Source organism: Netta rufina, assembly GCF_964035555.1.
Source record: "Netta rufina genome assembly, chromosome: 5".
Taxonomy (NCBI): Eukaryota; Metazoa; Chordata; class Aves; order Anseriformes; family Anatidae; genus Netta; species Netta rufina.
Genome location: NC_140128.1, coordinates 49,508,273 through 49,527,259, shown reverse-complemented (window position 1 = coordinate 49,527,259; position 18,987 = coordinate 49,508,273). Strand labels below are relative to the sequence as shown.

General features: G+C 37.9%; 1 protein-coding gene across 3 annotated transcripts in view; it reads right to left on the bottom strand.

The window, feature by feature from the left end:
- The window catches only part of UNC79 (unc-79 homolog, NALCN channel complex subunit), a gene marked incomplete at both ends in the record, with an annotated part of 101,505 nt that overhangs the window by 42,409 nt on the left and 40,109 nt on the right, over positions 1-18,987 (bottom strand). The window contains 7 exons of one of the 3 annotated variants that reach the window (XM_084288570.1): positions 2,077-2,184; positions 4,564-5,793; positions 7,292-7,441; positions 10,630-10,792; positions 11,662-11,844; positions 15,490-15,776; positions 17,854-17,919. In XM_084288570.1, coding sequence (XP_084144696.1) covers positions 2,077-2,184; positions 4,564-5,793; positions 7,292-7,441; positions 10,630-10,792; positions 11,662-11,844; positions 15,490-15,776; positions 17,854-17,919 — 2,187 coding nt within the window. The remainder of the gene's footprint in view (positions 1-2,076; positions 2,185-4,563; positions 5,794-7,291; positions 7,442-10,629; positions 10,793-11,661; positions 11,845-15,489; positions 15,777-17,853; positions 17,920-18,987) is intronic. The other 2 variants (XM_084288571.1, XM_084288572.1) reach the window with 2 other exon arrangements.

Genomic DNA, 18,987 nt, shown 5'->3' with positions numbered 1-18,987 from the left:
CTGCCTGACCACTCCAGGACTAACCAGAAGTTCAAGCACATTACTGAGGGCACTGTCCCAATGCCCCTTGAGCACTGGCAGGCACAAGGCACCAACCACCTCTCTAGGAAGTCTGCCCCAGTGTCTGACCACACTCACGGTAAAGGCATTTTCCCTAATGCCCAGTCTGACCCTCCTCTGGCACAGCTCTGTGGTGTTTCCTCCCTCCCTGCCATCGAGTGCTGGGAGCAGAGAGCTCCCTCTGTGTTCCTTGGGCTACACAGGCTCACCTCCTGGCTACACTGGGTTTAATGAACCCCAAAATGCAGGTTGCCCCCTCAGGTACCAGGGCACGCTGCTGGCTTGTGCTGGGCCTGCTGCCAACCAGTGCCCCAGCTCCCTCTCTGTTGAGCTGCTCCTCAGGACAATCCTCTCCATGACTTTTCTAAGTACTGATGTCTGTCATCACCTGGGGCTTTTCTCAAGCCCATCTTGTAGAATGGTACAATAGCTATCTTCCAGTCAGCAGGGACCTCCCCAAACCTTTGGTAAATTGTTGAGAGGGGGACAGCTCTAACATCCACTAACTCTTTCTGTGCTCTTTCAGTACACTGGGGTGAACATTAGGCCCTGCATACTCTGACAGTGTCTCTATATTCCGCCCCCAAGAGGCCTGTCCCTTTTCCACATGCTGTAAACTTCCTTCTGTCTGAGCTTTGCCAGGAGCTCCCTGCTCATCCATGCAGGTCTCCTGTCTCCTTTGCTTGCCTTCTTGCTCATAGGGATCTTGAGCCTGGAGCACTGCCCCTCTTGTGACAACGGTTGCCTGCTGGCCAGTGCTTCCACACACAGCACAGTGCTGGGGCTCAGAACCCCCCTCAATCACCCCCTGAGACCTCATAAACCTCACGCTATTCTCAGCACTGCCACTGCCGATGCTATGAGTGACAGATTCATGAGGCTTCCTGTCATTTTGAGCTGCTCAGTATGATCTGGTTACGATTCCAGATTTCATGTATCGGAACTTAGAAAAACACAGCGCGTACAGTGAAACCAGACAGAGATAGGTCTTAACTGGCAGGTCTTCAGCTGCATTCCTAAGTGCTTCGATGTCATTAGATCGCCAAGGACCATCCAGCGTTATGAGATGCACATCATACAAGATGCTTGTCATAAAACTGGAGAGGAAACCTCTATTCCAATTGCTAAATTTGCATGTCACAATAACACCATCCTTTAATAGACCAGATATCCCATCCAATCAAATCAGCAGATGCTGAATTTCAGGAATCAACATTTAACCTTCCTACAGCAATCTGAAATTGCAGTTCAGTGTGACTGTTCAGCTGATCTAGCAGCTCACTGGTATCAAAGGACATGATTTTCCCTCCTTTTTCTACTAGCCATAGATTACTGTCCCACCCACCTTCAGATGTGTTACTTAACCTTACTGAACCAGACATACTATACTGGATTTTACTGAACTGTTCTAGGATGCCTTTACCTTCCAATGTTATCTACATCTTTTCTGTTAAGCCAATGATTGCTTAAACCAACTTTGTTCACTTCCCCTGGGATGGGTACAGGGACTCTCAGATGAGTAGTTACTGCATTTCAGCTGAGCAGCTGAGAAAGTGGCATTTCAAAGCATTTCTTAAAATTGCAAGAGGTTTTTGTTTTGTTTTGTTTTCCTACGGTAAATTAACAAACACGCTGACCACATTAACAGCCCTATTAAAGACCTCACCCTCTGCTTCTGCGCACTGACAGTTGACGTTGCTTTCTCTCGCTGTAAAACAGAAGTTTGCTGAAGCAAAATGTTTGCTTTTAATTGCCACCTACTCTAATTCAGAAAAAAAAAAAAAAAAAAAACATTTGTCAAATTTGCCATGTCACAACAGAGAACCTGGCAGCCACTAACTGCTAACATCCTGCTGACCACCACAGATTTAAAAGACCTAACAATATCCACAGTTGTATTTCCAAGAATCAATAACACTCAGGGGGAAGCATTTACTATACATGATATGTACCTGAAGCACAAATATGCTACAGATTTAATTTTCAATTTATTTCTTAAATCAGAGATTCACTTACTTGATATGGAAGAGTGACTACTTGTCTCTGGGACACCTGCCTCAAGCGTTGGTGCAGAAGATGATTCTCTTGGCATTTCCAGAGTTGAAAGTCCTTTGGCAGCAGGATCTACATACGGAAATTGTGTTTAAACTGTCAGTATTTAGAATCAATAAATATTTTCCATCTGCTTTCTCTCTGGATGTCTTTTTCACATCTTTTCAATCATCCATTCACCATCTGGCATTCCCAGCAGTTTTAAAAGGACTCAGTGGTAGTGTTTGTAGAGGCATAGAGATCTATTACTTAAAATTACTTTTTGCTGGAGATTTGTACATATGCCCATTTAGAGCTCAGAACTAATGAAATGCATGTAGATTTTGATCCCAGTCACAAAGTGATTAAAGGGACCACCCAACATGGAAATAAGAGAGGTACCACTGATTTAAAGCTAGTCTGTGATATGTTAGCATTCTTTGAAAGTCTTATCCCCAACACATTATCAGCTTTCATTCAAAGGTCTGCTGTTCTAGCAATTGGTCCCAAAGATTCAAGGAGTACAAGAAGGCCAAATCTGTCACTAAAAAAAAGATAAATAAAAATAATAATATTAATAATAAATAATAATAATAAAAAAAAAAAAAACATTAAAACTGAGGGGTTTGTTTCATTATAACTAATATTGTTGATATGGGAAGAATAAAGCAAAGAAAATTTCAAGTATTGACGTAAGGTTTCGGCATATCCTATAAAAATGAATATGTATCTGTGCTGTAAAGGGCCTCAAGTGGGAAACCCTGTACTCCAGAACTGTGCAGTTGAAGAAACAATCCGTTTGGCTATTTAATACAGAAATCAGTTGTGTCAGAAGCCCTTCTCACACATATGGCAGCATAATAGTCTGACAAAGCTCAAACAAGGCTTTGAAATTATAATCAGCATATTATGATGGCAATATTAAGCCTACTTAAATTAATTACAACACATGTTCTCAAATAAACAAATCAATGATGCTAAACAAAGCAAAGCAGATGCATAAGAAAGAGACTGAACTATCCAAGTAACTAAATTACCTAGTTATCCAGATTTACTGTATCAACCGGTAACACTATGTGAGCACTTAGTAAGTCATTGTGAAAGTGTTATGCTCCACTTGGATGACATATGTAGATGCATGCAGCCAAATGACCATCTTATATGCTAAAATCCCAGGTTCCATGGGGTGTTTCAGAACTGGGACAGCTCTTCCAAGAAGTTTCAAGGGTGTTTATGTCAGCAGATTCATGAAAACTTAGTGGTTCTTAGTAATGGTCTAAAATGCATTTGAGTCTAAATACTTTTGTGACAATTATTCTTGAGAAACCTATGTGAAAGGTCTCTCCTCTGTTTTTAAAATGCTCCAGCAGTTCATCAACTTACTGGTACAACAAATGGGATGTTAGGCCTCAAAAATAAAGGGAACAGCATAGCCATGATCACACTGAATGATTTCTCCTTGTAAAACTGCGATATCATAATTTCATGAATCATAATAGGAAATTATTCTACAGTTCCTTCTGAAGCAATTGAGAAAGAAGTGAGGTCAGGAATACAAAAATATTACCCCATCTTCAAAGAAATGAGGCCTGAAAGATTCCTTCTTTTTTTTTTTTTTAACTGATAAAAATCCAATAACTGAAAAATCCTGAAAAAAAATAACCACAGAAGTAAAGAGGCAGCAGAACACATTTTTAACACTTTTTGAAACATCTAATTCAAATCTGAGCAGATAAAATGCACTTTCTCTCCACATGACAAACTTGGTAACAAAACCCTGTATTGAAATGAGCTGAAAGAATAGGGATACACAGAAATACTCTATAGTTTTCCCCATGAAATCTTTAAACAAAAGCCTTGTAAACTTTGTGGATATCCACAAAAGTAGATATCCAATATCCAAAAGTGGATATCCAACTACAAAAAAGGCTAGAGAGTTTTTAGTGTATGTCTGTCTCTGATCGTAAATGCAATGTGCAGTTAATTCCAAGTACTCTTAGCTCTGCAGTCCACAGCCTGCTCAGATTCGCATTTCATGATCCAGTTTCCTCTCTGCTGCCTTATGTTTGCAGAATAAGTAGGGGACAAAAAATCACGATACAGAGAAGAGAATCAGTGTAACACGGATCAGATTAACAGGACATAAGGCATAGAGGAACAACAGTTTTACTGACTCCCTGCATAAAGAGGCCATGGAGTTTGGAGGCATTAACTTTGATATGAGAACCAGTATTTTTGTCCTTGAGCTCCAAGTACCTTTTTTAATGGGCCCTTGCACATGCATGTTACCTGTATGGCTGGTACACTTCCGTGTGTGAAAAACAAACAAAGAAACAAACAAAAACTGGAAGCATTCAGCTAGCTCAGACCACATCAGTTGCTATGTGATCACACATCTCTCTCTATACTGGCCTGCAATTAAAACCTTCACAAAATAATAAGCCTTTTCATTGGGTCAGTGGTTGAGCTCACCTGCCTCCTTCTGCTCTCCCAGCTTGTCAAGGATGTTAAAGGAAATGTCCAGGTATTCTCTCTGAATAGCACTCACAGCAATCTTCCTCTGCTTTCTCTGGCGGGGAACAATCTGAATCTTAAATTCTGACTCCTCAGTCTCCTCCTCTTGTTTTTGCTCTGTGTTTTGCTCAGTGTCAGACTCTGTGTTGTTTAAGCCAGCAAGTTTATCACTTTCTGTTTGGTTTTCAGAATCCTCGGGGACTTTAATAAGGACTGTTTTTACATTTGGGCTTGGAATTGCTCCACTAGGCCTAATTTCCTCTACACTGAGTTCAGAGTTATCATCAATGGACATTTCTGGAAGGGCAAACGATTTCTGCAGCAGGTCCCTTTTCTGTTTCAGTGTTAGCGAGTTCCCACTGGGTATGTCCTGAAGTTCCTCTGGCTTAGCTAACTCTGTAGAGTCCTTTTTACCTTTGGGAGAAATCGAAAGCAACTCCTCTATTCCTGCTGAAGTACTGTTGCTCGCATCCTTAGAACTAAAGTCCTTCGAGCAATCTTCAATGCTGAACTGGACCAGAGGAGTTGTGCTGAGGCTTAATGCAGAAACATCGATCGGAGTTGAGGGAGATGACACAGCAGTTTTACCAGAGACTTCATCATTTAACTGGTTTGTTGTTTCTTCTTCTTCATCACTCTCCACTATTCTTAGGGGAGGAAGTGGTTCAAAGACCAAAGAGTCACTGTCTGAAGTGGAGAGTACCGAATGCTTTTCAGGACCTGATGTTGAGTCAGAGGACAAATCTATCAGATCTAAGTCTTCCTTGGGACTAGCAGGTTTAACCGGAGAGTCTACCTTCACTTCATAGGTTTCCATGCAGTTTAGCCTAACTTCTGGTATGACGGGTCTTCTTGTTTCCTGGAAACTCTCTGTAGGAGGAGGATTTTCTTGTATTTCTATGTTTTCAGCTTTGGTAGAAGAATTCTGCCGAGATCGTCCATAGTCACTCTGTCTGTGTATGATGTAAGCAGCGGGGACAGGTGGCTTTTCTAAGTCACACCGGTCTATGCAGGACTTCCTGCGATGTTCATCTAATGTAAACAACAGGGAGTCTGCATTCCCTATATCAAGAGATTTTTGTTTTAGAGAGCGCAGTTTTTTTTTCTGAATGCTTTCTTCTCTCACACAGCGCAGAATACTGTCTTGTAAGGCCCCCGTCTCTCTATATTCAGCCAGCTCTATTTCACCTGATTAAAACAGAAAGAGCTAATACTACCTTAGTTGCAGACTTCTGACGGATATCTTCATCTTCATCTCACAATTCAACACATGACTGGCATTTCAAATACAAACCCAGTATTAGTCAAAATCATCTAAAATTTGTTTTCACCTCACAGCCACATTACGTAGACTTTTACAATTACAAAACACACCCTACACCCAAATAGTAGGCTTTATCCAAATTCTACTAATCCTGAACAGTTGTACCCTGCAGATAGTCTGTTTAAGCTTATGGTATGGCTTCATTAGGGGTAAGAGTTGAAAGAAGGAATGAGCTACATAGACCATGTTGAAGAGGTTTCAAAGTAACTGGGGACATTATTCATATATGAGCATTATACACACACACACACGTATATTAGAACACATCTACATATTCTTATACTGAGCTTATATTATTAGAGCACACCTACATGTCATTTATAGCAACAAAGTAGGCTTTAAAAGGATGCTTCTAATCCAAGAAGCAAGGGTAGCAATAGCAGTGAGGATGCAGCAACACAAGCTTGAGCTCAGACAGGTGTTCAGAGAATTGTTTCTCCATGTATACTAGACACCAGTAAAGCCTAGCCACTATCGCATCACATAGTATGACCTCCCCAACTTAGGGAGGTGTAAACCAAGCACAGCTGGTGCTACCACTGCACTTGCTGGTGCTACCAGTTCATTTGTATCTTGCTATGTGAACACACCCACTGAGAACATTTTTTAAGTTTGTTCGTGTTGGTGTCGCTGTTGTTGGTGTTAATGACATATTTTCAAGTAATTGAGAATATTCTTGATCATCATTAGCCCCGTATTTCAAAATGCTCCACATATGAATCAAAAAGCAGTGAGAAAAATGAAAGCATTTTCCTATTCAGAACATTCTTCCTCCAATGCAAAATTTCTGGAAGAAAAAAAAAAAGGGGGGATGGTGGCAGAGGTAGAGAAACTCTGATGTTTGAATTCTGTTCTGTTTTAGAGTGTTCACTTCAGAATTCTACATTTCTACATTTGAAAACAAACTCCTTTCTATTTTTGGAAACCAACAGCTGACCTTTTCTACCAATGGAAAACCATAATATTTGCTGCAGCAGCAACAAATTTGCTTGACCAATCATCCTACCTCATCAAAAAGTCAATTTCCATGAAAAAAAAAAAGTAATTTTGAATAAAAATTTCCAGCCCAATTGTAAGAGAATGTTGTAAGAAATCTTAATCATTTTGACATTCAAAAGAGCTTAAGTTTTCAGGAAACAACTACTGATTTTAGATACTTTCATTTTGGAGATTCCTGTAAGAGATCTGAGATTCCTATAAGAGAATTCATACAGAGAAATGAAGAGTACCTGCTCTCAAAAATCAGACAGAGGGCTTGTATTCAAATTATAAATTGCAATAAGCTCTACAAAGGTGATAGCCTGAAACTAGAGTAGGAAATTGTACTTCTACACAAGTTTATAGCAATAAAAAAAATCATACTTCTCTGAGCATTCATCTCAACAGGTTGATATTTCACCATTTTGCTGCCACCAATTCTTTTCAGTCTTGCAAAGAACGTTTGAGATTCTTTATTGCAAGGGCCAGTTGGTGTATCATGAATATCAGATTCATCAAAAACACTGTCTTCCTCTGCTGGAGAAAGAAAAAACTTTATTACTTGTAGTAGAGTGCAATTCCTTGAATGAAAAGCCGTCAACATGATAAAACCTCAGCTAGTTTCAGTTAACTTTGAACTGGAAAATCAAAAATCATCTGAATCTTTTAAGAAAAACTACAGAAACAGATATAACTGCCATTCTTGTTACACCTTAAGTTAAGGTCAGAAAGGACATTGATAAATGGAAAATGGGTTACAATACAGCAGAAGTATGCCAATGTTTTTACCATTCTGAGCTGATTTTTTTCCTACTACTAATAGCACAGATTAGATCTTTAGATGGAAGAAAAACAAGAGATCTGGACACTGACTTGAGTAAATAATTGTCTACAGCACTCAGTGAGAAATGGTAATTTGCAGGAGATGGGACCTAGTACAACTGCAAGGTCAGTAATAAACCAGCAAAATAGAAAAGTGGAAAAGAAGGAAAATGATAATCTTGAATGGCTGCTAATAGCAATACAATGACCTATGAATATGAAATGCGAAATTATTGACCTAAGTAGTAATAGTGAAACATTGAGCTCTAATATGAGATGTAGTGTTTAGAAATGCCAGATAGAAAGATCCAAGTCTACCTACCCACCAAAAAATAATTACATCACTTGTATGAAAGTGATTTCTTTTTTAAAAAAAGAAAGTGATTAAAAAAAAAAAAAAAAAGAAAGAAAGTGATTTAAAAAAAAAAAAAGAAAAGAAAGAAAGAAAAAGAAAAAAATCCTCATCTATCATGTGTCTAGTGAGGCTTCTCCAAGGAGATAAGAAACACTACTGGGACAATAAGAAAAATAGAGGACTCAAGAATAAGTTTGCTTTGTTTATTCTGGGAAGCAGACCTGGAGAGAAAATGCTTTTGGAGTTGAGGAATAAGGTAGAGGAAAATAAGTCAAAGAGTTGGAATGGCCAAAATTGAAGACATAAACTAAACATTAATATCTTTAGCTTTCAAACTGATGGAACATTTTTATAGATGTGAAGCTTTGTAACAGCCACTTGGTATCAATTAGTTTTCTTATCCCTTATGCTAAGATGAAAACAGGAAAAAACATCAATCAAAGTTGATAACATGAACATCTACAGGAACTGGGCTTAATAAGTTGGTACATCGCTTTTAAACTCATGTCCTGTGTCTCTCAATTCTTCTTCCCTTTGGCAACAAATGCTTCTTCTTACAGGATTTATCAACAGCTCTACAACAGTTTGTACAGATGCCACAATCCCACCACAAACTTCAAACCTTGTTATAATTTTTCTGTTACATAGTGGGAAAACCATCTTCTGCATAGGGATTCTTGTTGCCTGACAATAATATCCTGTTATGTTGGTCATCTAAATACCACCTTTGATGATGATGGCAGTGCACAATGCACCTAGCCAGAATCTCATTAGAAAAGGTTCCAAAACGTTATAGAGTTATGCTGGCTGCTTCTTGCAGGTAGAAGAGGGGTGGGGGGAGAGCGAGAGAAAGACACCTTTTCTACATAATCTTTATTTTTTCTCCAGCATTTCAGTAAAGGAGAATATTCAGCCCTATAATTAAATCAGCATTTATAAAAACAGCCCATTTATGGTCTTTAACCTCTGGGCAATCCAATGCTCTTCACAACAGCTTTGGAAAGCAAGTAAACATTATTCTCCTTTCTTTAAACACTCGGAAACAATGATGAAGTGACACACAAGGCCACCCAAGGAATCAGTGTCAGACACAGGACTGGAACACTGGGTTTTTTCAATGTAACTTGGCACTTACTTTGAACAGGAAAATTGGTATTTAGGCACCTCACTTTGTCCTAGAAATATCTCAAAATCAACCCAGAAACTGACTATGTTTTATAAATGTTACTACTACCCTCAGCATTCTTAAGTCATCCTAATTCAGTTCTACAGCTCTAAAATAAGGCAAAATCACCATTAAGTCCACAGGCCATAAGTTCCGTAAGTTCCACAGGCATTAAGTTCCACAGGGAAGGCCCTCTTGGCCTTCCTCTAGCAATACAAAACGGCCAAGTTAGTAAGAATATGCAATACTTCATTTACATCTATTTTGAAGTTGCTTTAATTTGCTAGAGCTGAGTAATAGGGTGTTCAGGTAAACAAAATTTCATGTCCTTCTTCTCTTGGATATTTTTCAATGAGGTACAAACAGCAAAAGAGGAAAAGGATATGTATATAAAGACAGAGTATTCCTTATATTCTTCTTCCTCTGGAAGAAGAGTTTGCTGAACACTCAGGAAGACTGCTTGAAAAGGAGGTTGAAAATAGTCAGTGAATAAAAGGCAGCTAGAGATTAGCATCAAAAGAACCCATCAAACTTTGATCAGAAATACTTATCACATAACAAACTTCACAGTTGTAGGGAACTACTCTCAGTGACCCCATGTAACTTCAAGTTCTAACCTTACACCAGCTCACACCATCACAGTATCTCTGCTATAACAAGCAAGAAAAGTACAGTTAACAACCAGATGCAGACTCCAAGGGTTGAACCACTTTTCTGCCTTTAGACACAAGCATCATACATGTCTGCATTGGAGCTACTCAACTTCAGCTCCATTTATTAAGGAGGAAAAAAAAAAGCAACAAAGCTATAGACTGAGTTCATCACTTTAACTTTTAAACTTCTTACTATTTAGTACTAAGCCATGTTATTATTATAAAGCAGCTATCATCCAGAACACAGTATTTTGAACATCTGCTGTGGGATGAGATGAAATGCACTCCAGAAGTGCCTGTTTTTCTGCTAATTGGACAGCTAGCACTTGCATGTCTGTATTTGGTCAGATGAATTGCACTTACCATATCCAAATAGTCAGACTGCAGTGACAGGCTGGTTGCAACGCTTTTATGTGAGCATGACCAGTAAAAATTTTCACTTAAAGGCTAAGCACTACCCAGGCATGGTGACTCAACTACTCAGCCTAAACTACGCTCCCTTCAAGATAAAAGTTACACTGCTGTGCTATGCTTAGCCTACAAAGAAACAGTAAGCGTATTTCTTTTATTATAGATGGCTATAGCTGGACACAAAAATTATACCTTGGCCTTAATTCTGACTACTGTGTCCTAAATTTCAAACAACATATACCCATTTCTACAACATCTGTGAGACTTAATGAATTAAATCAATGACTGTAATATAAATGAGAGTGTTTAAAAGTACCTTTTTCCTTTTCACTGTATCGGCTTATGTTACTGTTGTCACTATACAAAGGACCAGCAGTTGCATGGGGTTTGCAGCTGTGATACTGAGCATTGAGGGTATTGACTGTGATGTGGATTAGGTGAAGTACAATCTTGCTGATTTCACAGTCTCTGTAGGGGTACTGTTCAGTGAAAGAGGAAAAACTTCAGCTTAAAACCCAACTTTTCTCCATGGATAAGCATTTAAGCAGTAAAATAGAAAAATGACAAGAATATTGTCAGCTAGATATCCCTTCCCTTCCTTTGATCGCACATTTCTAAATACATGTTGAGAAGCAGGACTGTTTTCAGCTTTGTGCAGACACTTGAAAAGATTTTCTATTAATAAGATTCAATATATAATTTCCTTGACTTTTATATGATAAAATCAACCATTTATAATAATGCAAAAGGTCTTATCAAAACTTTTCTCCCAACACTGTATTTCAACCTGCATCTTAACATTCATTTCTAGCATCTCTACTTCCTTCTATGCCCTGTAAACCTGCAAGAAATATCAGAAGTATTCACAGCTCCATTTCAGTGTGTAAACACACTATATTTTAACAACAGATCCTAAAAAAAAAAAAAAAAAAAAAAAAAAAAAAAAAAAGCATCACTTAAAGATTACAAGCTATTAAGCTGACCCCTCATTTAAAAGTTAAAATTTGTTTTAAAAAACAGGGTAGGTTACCCTAAATACTATTCATGACCTTTCTAATTAGCATTTAGATCTTCATACAGAATTTTACTCTTTGCATATCCGTTGTTTTTTGTTTGTTTGTTTTTTTTCAGGTAACAATGGGAAAGACAATACAGACAGCAGGAGTAACAGGTCTGTAGCACAGATGAAAGCCTAACTATTTCAGTCACTGAAATTAAACACTTAAACATTTAATGCAAATCAGATGTATTCTTTATAGCATTTGCAGTACAGATATTGTTCCCTATAATTAAATTTCACTCTGAAGGTGGATTTTAAGGCAGATGCCACCTTTTTAAGACCACTTACCTTATAGAGAATAACAAGTAAAGCTTTTAACCACATCTGCCGAATGTGAGGTTTGAGGGACCACAGCGAGCAGCGAGGAGGCTGCTGAAAGTAATGCCTTAGCTGAGGACAAGTGCAGTATTTCAGTACCTGCACCACCAAAGGAAGAAGATGTTTTCCCAGGTTGATGTTATAGTCCATCACCTGAAAAGAACATCATCACAGGAGTTAGCTCACTAAAATCAACTCCACTGGTAATAGCTTTTGATAAAGCAAAATAAGTAATGTAGTTTAGATATTAGTTAAGTGAAAAGAAATAAATGTTTTTAAGAAAGTCTTACCAGCAATTAAAAAATTCTGCCAGTTTGTCAGGCTCTATTTTTAGCTAGTTAGGTAAAATGAAACAAAACAAGATGCATTCAGAAAGCCTTTCATCTTGCATAGTCTAACTTTTAATGTATATACATATGCATATACATACATACATAATGCACATATATACATACATATATTACGCTGGGATAGCTTTATATTGTGGCGCAAGTTGATCACACTTTAACAGACAAAACCATGCTAGACATATATCCCATGTTTAACAGACAAGATGCAATTGTGGGTTATCTGGTGGTGGCAGTTTGTTTTTTCAATTAATGCTGCACTGACAATTTTCATTATTTTCTCATCAGTCTTGCAATGCTATCTGTTTTTTTTCTTAAGCCACATGTTCTGGAATCAGGTAATGAGCCAAGAATTCCATTGTAGCTGTAATGTTCTGCAGAAAGTCTAAACATGCAACTCTTTAAGGATGATCCAAGAATAAAGCTGATGAAAAATATCTTGCTATAAATAAAATGTTCGTTGTTTTTAAGTGGGAGTGTTGCTGAAGACAGGTTACTGTTATTACTACTAGCCATAAGCCTTGCCTCCTTCATGAACACTGATGAGCATCATGCTATTTGGTGCCTATCCTACAGGTTTGAATCCTGATGACTAGCTACAGTATAGGCGTATATTCTCACTGCCCTAACACAGTCTTGTGTCTTCTATTGAAAGAGAATTATTAGTTTTGATTATTTTCCTAACAGTCTTTCAACATTAATTATTTTTCTTTAAAGCCGTATGTCCTAGAATCAGCAGCTGAACTGGATCATATCAAGGATCCCTTCTCTCTGGCGCTGACCCAGAATGGCTGATGTCTAGGAAGGTACAACAAAGCAAACTCCAGCACATCCCCTAAGATCTATCACCTTCCTGCAGTTTAAGTGGAGTTGGTGCTTTATCAGGAGCCCTGTATACCTAAACAGACACAAACATCAGTTTCTTCCACATCAACCATTTCCTTCAAGTCTGTATTTATTTATTTTTTTTAGTTGTGCTTTTATTAGAACAAGGGACCTAATTTACAAACACAAAGCTTACCTCTCAAGTTCCCTACTGAACAAGCTGATTAGAGTTTTGTCCCTGTAAGTTGCCTCAAATTTTCCTGCTACATGCATGGACCTAAACAGATGAATTCTACATCTCTATCTATCCTTGTAGGGTTAGCCTGTTGAACAGATGATGTATAATCACCAAATATGGTCCTCTCAGGCTGAGATACAGTTTTATAGCGTGGTTAGGAAAAGATCATCCATACAAGGAAGACAGAACCCTGCCTTAACACAGTACGTAATGTAACACAGATGGTCCTAAGCTGAGCAGACATATTTTTTTTAAGATGTCACAGGAAGATGTGGAATAAATGATGTTACAAATGCTGAGCAGACCTCAGCCTGGGAGGCAGAGCCTGGCAAATCATTGTAGGTCCCCGTAAGTGCTGTACTTCCCCACCAGACACGACTGTACAACATTGCCACCATGCGGGACAACGCCGAACTGCCTTCAAACACCAACATTTTTCCACTTCAACTGCTAGAAATTGTGTGCTTTCAAGGACTCAAAATATTCAGATTTTATGACACAAACAAAAATTTGATTTTTTTTCCTTGAATTGGCCATTACAACCTAGTTTTGAATCAAAACTCTTTAACCAGCAAGTTAGTCCAGTCCTACCCTTTGTGGAGCTAATTGTGGAAAGCAAATATATAATAATATTATATATTATATAATAATATTATATATATTTATACAATCAATAATATTTATTTTATTACCCTTACAGCAACTTTCCAATACCTAAAGGGAGCCCACAGACAAGGAGTAACATTTTAAACTAAAAGAGGGGAGGTTTAAATTACATACAAGGAGGAAATTCTTCACTCAGAGAGCAGTGAGGCACCGGCACAAGCTGACCAGGGAAGCTGTGGTTGCCCCATCCCTGGAGGTGTTCAAGGCCAGGCTGGATGGGGCTTTGGGCAACCTGGCCTGGTGGGAGGTGTCTGTAATTCTATAACTAGGAGAGAGGGCTGTAACTGAAATGTACCTCTAAGAGTTATTATACTGAGTTTTCATTCTGTAAATGCATCTTCAAATAGTATTTCTCTTGCAGCGAAGATTTTCATCAGAAAGCAGTCCTACAGCTCAGAAAAAAAAAAAAAATCCCCTGAAAATACAAGTTAAAGTTTTTATGCCTTAGACATGGAGACAAATCATGGCCTACTTAAGTCCTCATACACGCTCTATTTCACTTCAAGGAAGGCAAGATTCAACTATGAAGCTTTTCAAACAGTGATGGTGAATTTGGCTATCCTGAGACATTTTAAAGGCAAAGGAAGAAAAAAGGAAAAGACTGATGACTGTGTTACGTAGTACTTCTTATAATCAGGTCAAATATGGTCACTGAAGTTTGGGTACCCAAACTTGGAAAACACACAGAAAAATGTGGAAGATAATGTCCTGTGATCTAAACTGGCACCTCTGAAAACAGTATAATAGGCCTGGAATTCCTTTTACACTCTTTAGCTTAAAACTACAAGTGAAAGATTATTCATTACCAATATATAGTAATGATGCCTCAAGATGAGTGGATCAGAGTACACTGTGATAAGGAGGAAGTGTGGAAGTGATGATTACGCTTCATCACAAATAAAAAGAATATTCTGCAAGTGTGAAATTTTTTCCAGCCTAGCATTACAAACTGCTCTATCAGTAAGAATTAAGTCTTAGAAGAGCATTGTGAGGTAAGAAATTACAGTCCTCCTTACTCTGAAGATGGAGACAAGAAGGCACAAGGCAAGAAAGTGCTAATTTAACACAGCTGTACAGGCAGTTCATCATTTCCACTCCCTAAGAAAAAAAAAAAAAAGATGAGAAGAGAAAGCTCTGGTGCACTCTAAGGAAGGAGGAGAATGAGTCTCCTGCAAAACAAGGAACGTCAAAAAGCTTACAGACCATTCTTGTAAGGTTCCATGTCTTCCTGAATGAAAGGACCTTGAGGTCTCTTCCAACCTAGAAAATTCTGTGATTCTGTGTGATTCTGTGACGGAATGACATGTGAGGAAAGCAAGGCATTTGTAGGCTAGGTAAAGAGAGCAAAGAGGTTTGGAGCAGTCTCCAACTTTTCATACAGTGATAATAATCACACACATACACACAACCCTTATTACAATGCCACCAGTGCAGGAAGTTTAGTGTACCAATAGGGAGCTATAAATAATTCAACCCTTTACTTTTTAACTACAGAGCAAAACTCTACATGAAACACTTGGTTAGACTACAGAGAGCCTTCTAAGAGTAAATAAGAAAGTCCTTGCTCCCAAATTCATTTCACCAACTCAAGATGCATTAAGAAGGTTTAAGCAGGATTACTGCACTCAGCCTTTATTTTGGTACAAAATCAGCCGTGTTACCACCATTTCAACAACAGGCAAAGAGAAATAGCTGCAAGAGATAGTAAGAGCCTTCACCTACTTGTGCTATCCCAGCAATAAAGGCATTAAAGCAGGTTGAAACACGCATTTTTTGTGGTGCAATCATGAAGCATCCTTCCTGCTGGTCATAACCAAGCAAGACATACAGATGGCGCTTGACTGTGTTAAAAGCTTTAGCACTGCTGATATCCGACTCAGCGCTGCTCTCATCCTTTGCCATGAACTTCATTAGCACAGTAATCAGCTGATGAACAGTCTGGTGATCAATCCCAGCATCCTCTGGCAGTAGGTCTTTTATTGTATTATCATTCTCTGGGGAGGGTTGTCCTATCAGTACAAGAGACAATGGTATCAGACACTGGAAAAGACTGCAAGAAGGATACACAATACATCACAAAGTTCTTCCAGAGCCAGTTGCTCCATTTCTGCCCAAATACACCTAGGTGATGTCACAGGAGAGACGGGCATGCATTTCTGAGGGCACTGTTCCTCTATTGCTTCAGTCTCAACATCACAGTAATATATACTAAGTATACTGAATTAAATTTTTCAGCTTTCCCATATTCACCAGAACTGCTTATCTTCCCATTCCAGTGCCCCTCTGACAAACTGAATATTACCATTCCTTTACTTTCATGTGCATTAAAAGAGAATCAAATTTCATGGTCATCAAATTCTCATCTGGCATAGTTTTCAGTTTTCCTTAGCAAACAGCAGACATTAGACTTCATCAGTTGAGAATGCAGCAAATGGCAAAGGTAGGAAATAGGGAAAATTCTACCCAATAATGATTAAAAAAATGAAGATTTCCCATTTTAACATTGAGTCCATACTTCTATCAGATAACTTGAGCCAAAACGTAGGCATTATAATGGTTTATGTTTGAGACGCTATGTAATATGTGAAAATTTAGGTGGCTTGTTCCCAGAGAAGAATCTTGAGACTTCATTTATAAACACTGAATGGAAATAATCAAACAGTAGTACTTTGCATTGTTGTCAGGTGAAAGACTAGAAGCTACTTAAAAGGCACAATGAAGCTGACGTGCTGCCACTCTCTGCCCGAGTAGAACAGATTCACTGCACATAACAGTTGCTAATTGGACATGAATTTTCATTTTCAAATTCCAGTATTTTTTAAATGCAGTATTACCTGTTATTTTTCAGACCTGCCTTTGGAGTTACCCTCTTCCATCTCACCCTAGGTTTAAGGCCTTTTCTATTATTAAAGATCGTTAGTGCTTAACAGTTCCTACAATAGCAACTGAAATCATGAAAAGCAGCAGCTATTTCACACTTCATTGTATCAGATTTTTTTGTTAAATCATTCTGAATATGTGCATGGCTAGAGCACAATGAGGAATACTATTCCAACTTGTTCTATTTTAAAAGAGTAATTTAAATTAAATGCCTACATAAATAAAATATATATATGTAATTGTATGATAGTTCTATTATATATGCATTATATGTGAATTTTTTTTTAAATTGGCTAGGGTAACCAAGAATAGATAATACTATTTTGACAGCATCAAAAGCAAGCACATTTTAAAATTAAGTTTTTATTACATCATTAATTTTAGTTTGTTCTGTAAACACTATTACTATTAATTAACATTGGTGCTAAAATGTATTCAGATGTATTTTCTAATCTGTGGTTAAAAATCTATCTTACAATGAATTATTGTGATAAAGCAAGCTGGTATGAAGCAGAATTACAAAATGATCTATTTGTTTTCATTTAATGGGTAAGTCTTTTCATGTATTGGAAATAGCCCTTACTTTTGCAATAATTGTTTAAGCTGAAGTTTGTAGGACTGACCGTACAAGTAAGATTAGCTTAAATTTTGATCTTGCATTTGGATTGTGCAAGGATTAGTTTTAGATCTAGAAAAAACAGATGAGCATGAGGACTAGTTCATTTAAGTGGTATGCATAAAATAAATTATTTTCTACCACAGATGTACAGACTATGTTTCGTAGTTGGTTAGGTCCTTAGAAGGATGAGATACGCTCAGTACTGTCATTGCAAAGTGTTAACAAACGTAAGCCAAACCTTCAAAAAAACAACATTAAGATTTCAGAAAGAAATAATGAACAGTGGGCAGGTAGAGAAGGATAGCCTTTTGAGGGTGAGGCACTGACAGCAAAAGCTGGCTGCTTCTGAACAACATCCGCCAGCCCTGAAGTAGTACATACAACTGGGGACAAATTTCAATACAAATCTAGAACAAAACTGCAATTTACACTTTTTGGAACCATGCTGTGCTTGTTTCCAAAAGGGTGTAGATCTTGAAAATAGCTTTCATCTTGCATAAGTTTATCTCATGAGTCAGCTAGAAAGCAAGCACTAGTGTCTTCATTTGCTTTTCCCTTTAAAGCACTCCCCTCCTCTTCACACCCACCTGGTGTTTGCTCTGGTGTTCCGCCAAGTGCTGGAGCAGACTGCTCATGTCTGGTCAAGCTCACAGCTTAAAAGAAAAATAACAAACAAACAAACAAAACAAAACAAAACAAAAAAAAAAAACAAGAACAGCTCTGTTTAAATAAGCAGCACTCATGACTTAAACTTCAGCATACATTCAGCACTAGCATATTTATGTTCATTTACTCATGCACTGTTGTCAGGCAGTGAGTGTAACCATTTGAAATGTCACTTCTGTACTATATAGATTTTGTGCACCCTGTTGTGTAACTCTAGTTTTCTCCATCATTTGGTTTTGCTGGTGGAAGAGTCATCCCACAGGAGCACCTGTGCAGGACCAGAAGTGGGTCAAAAAGGATTATGTAAGAGTTCCAAAATATGGTGTTGCCTGGTTTGGAGAAAATATATAAACCTTTTAACCTAACAGCCCACTAGTGCCTAGGTTTGAACATTTTATCAGTTCCCATATAGGGGTAGGAGCAATGCAAGAGGTCCAATACGAATATAAGATAACTCCATGCTTGAGAAATTCTCTAAATGAGACTGTGTGTAAGCTTTAGTTTTACTCCAAATAATATCTGTACGTTGTTTCATAAAGGCCTATGATTTTTGAGCACCTAGGCCCTCCTATGCAAGCTGGCAGGAAGAATGTGTTGCATGGACACTGTTTCCTTGTTTTCCTGACAAAGGAATTCTGAAGATTCCAAACAGAACATTTGAGAACTTAACAATTCTTTTTAAGATGTGTAAGCACATACTGCATACTAATTTGTTAATTGCAATTATTCATCAGTGTAACCAAGGAATTTTTCTATAAACATTTTATCTATTTTAGACAAAATTACTGTCTATTAGCCACAAATAAAAATTAAGATTTATCCACAAACTACTTTTGGAGCATTTTGTCCCAGCATTTTAAACAAACACAGGACAAATGTAACGTTTTGTCTATGTTCCTTGTCAAACACACTAACTTATTATCTGAATACTGCCCAAATCAGTCAAAAACCTAGATTTGCTATCCTGTTTAGGTAAGTATTTACAATTCCATTGTGTACCTAGCAATAGGATACAAACCTAAGAGAGAAGATAAGGCTTGTCACAAAAATATAAA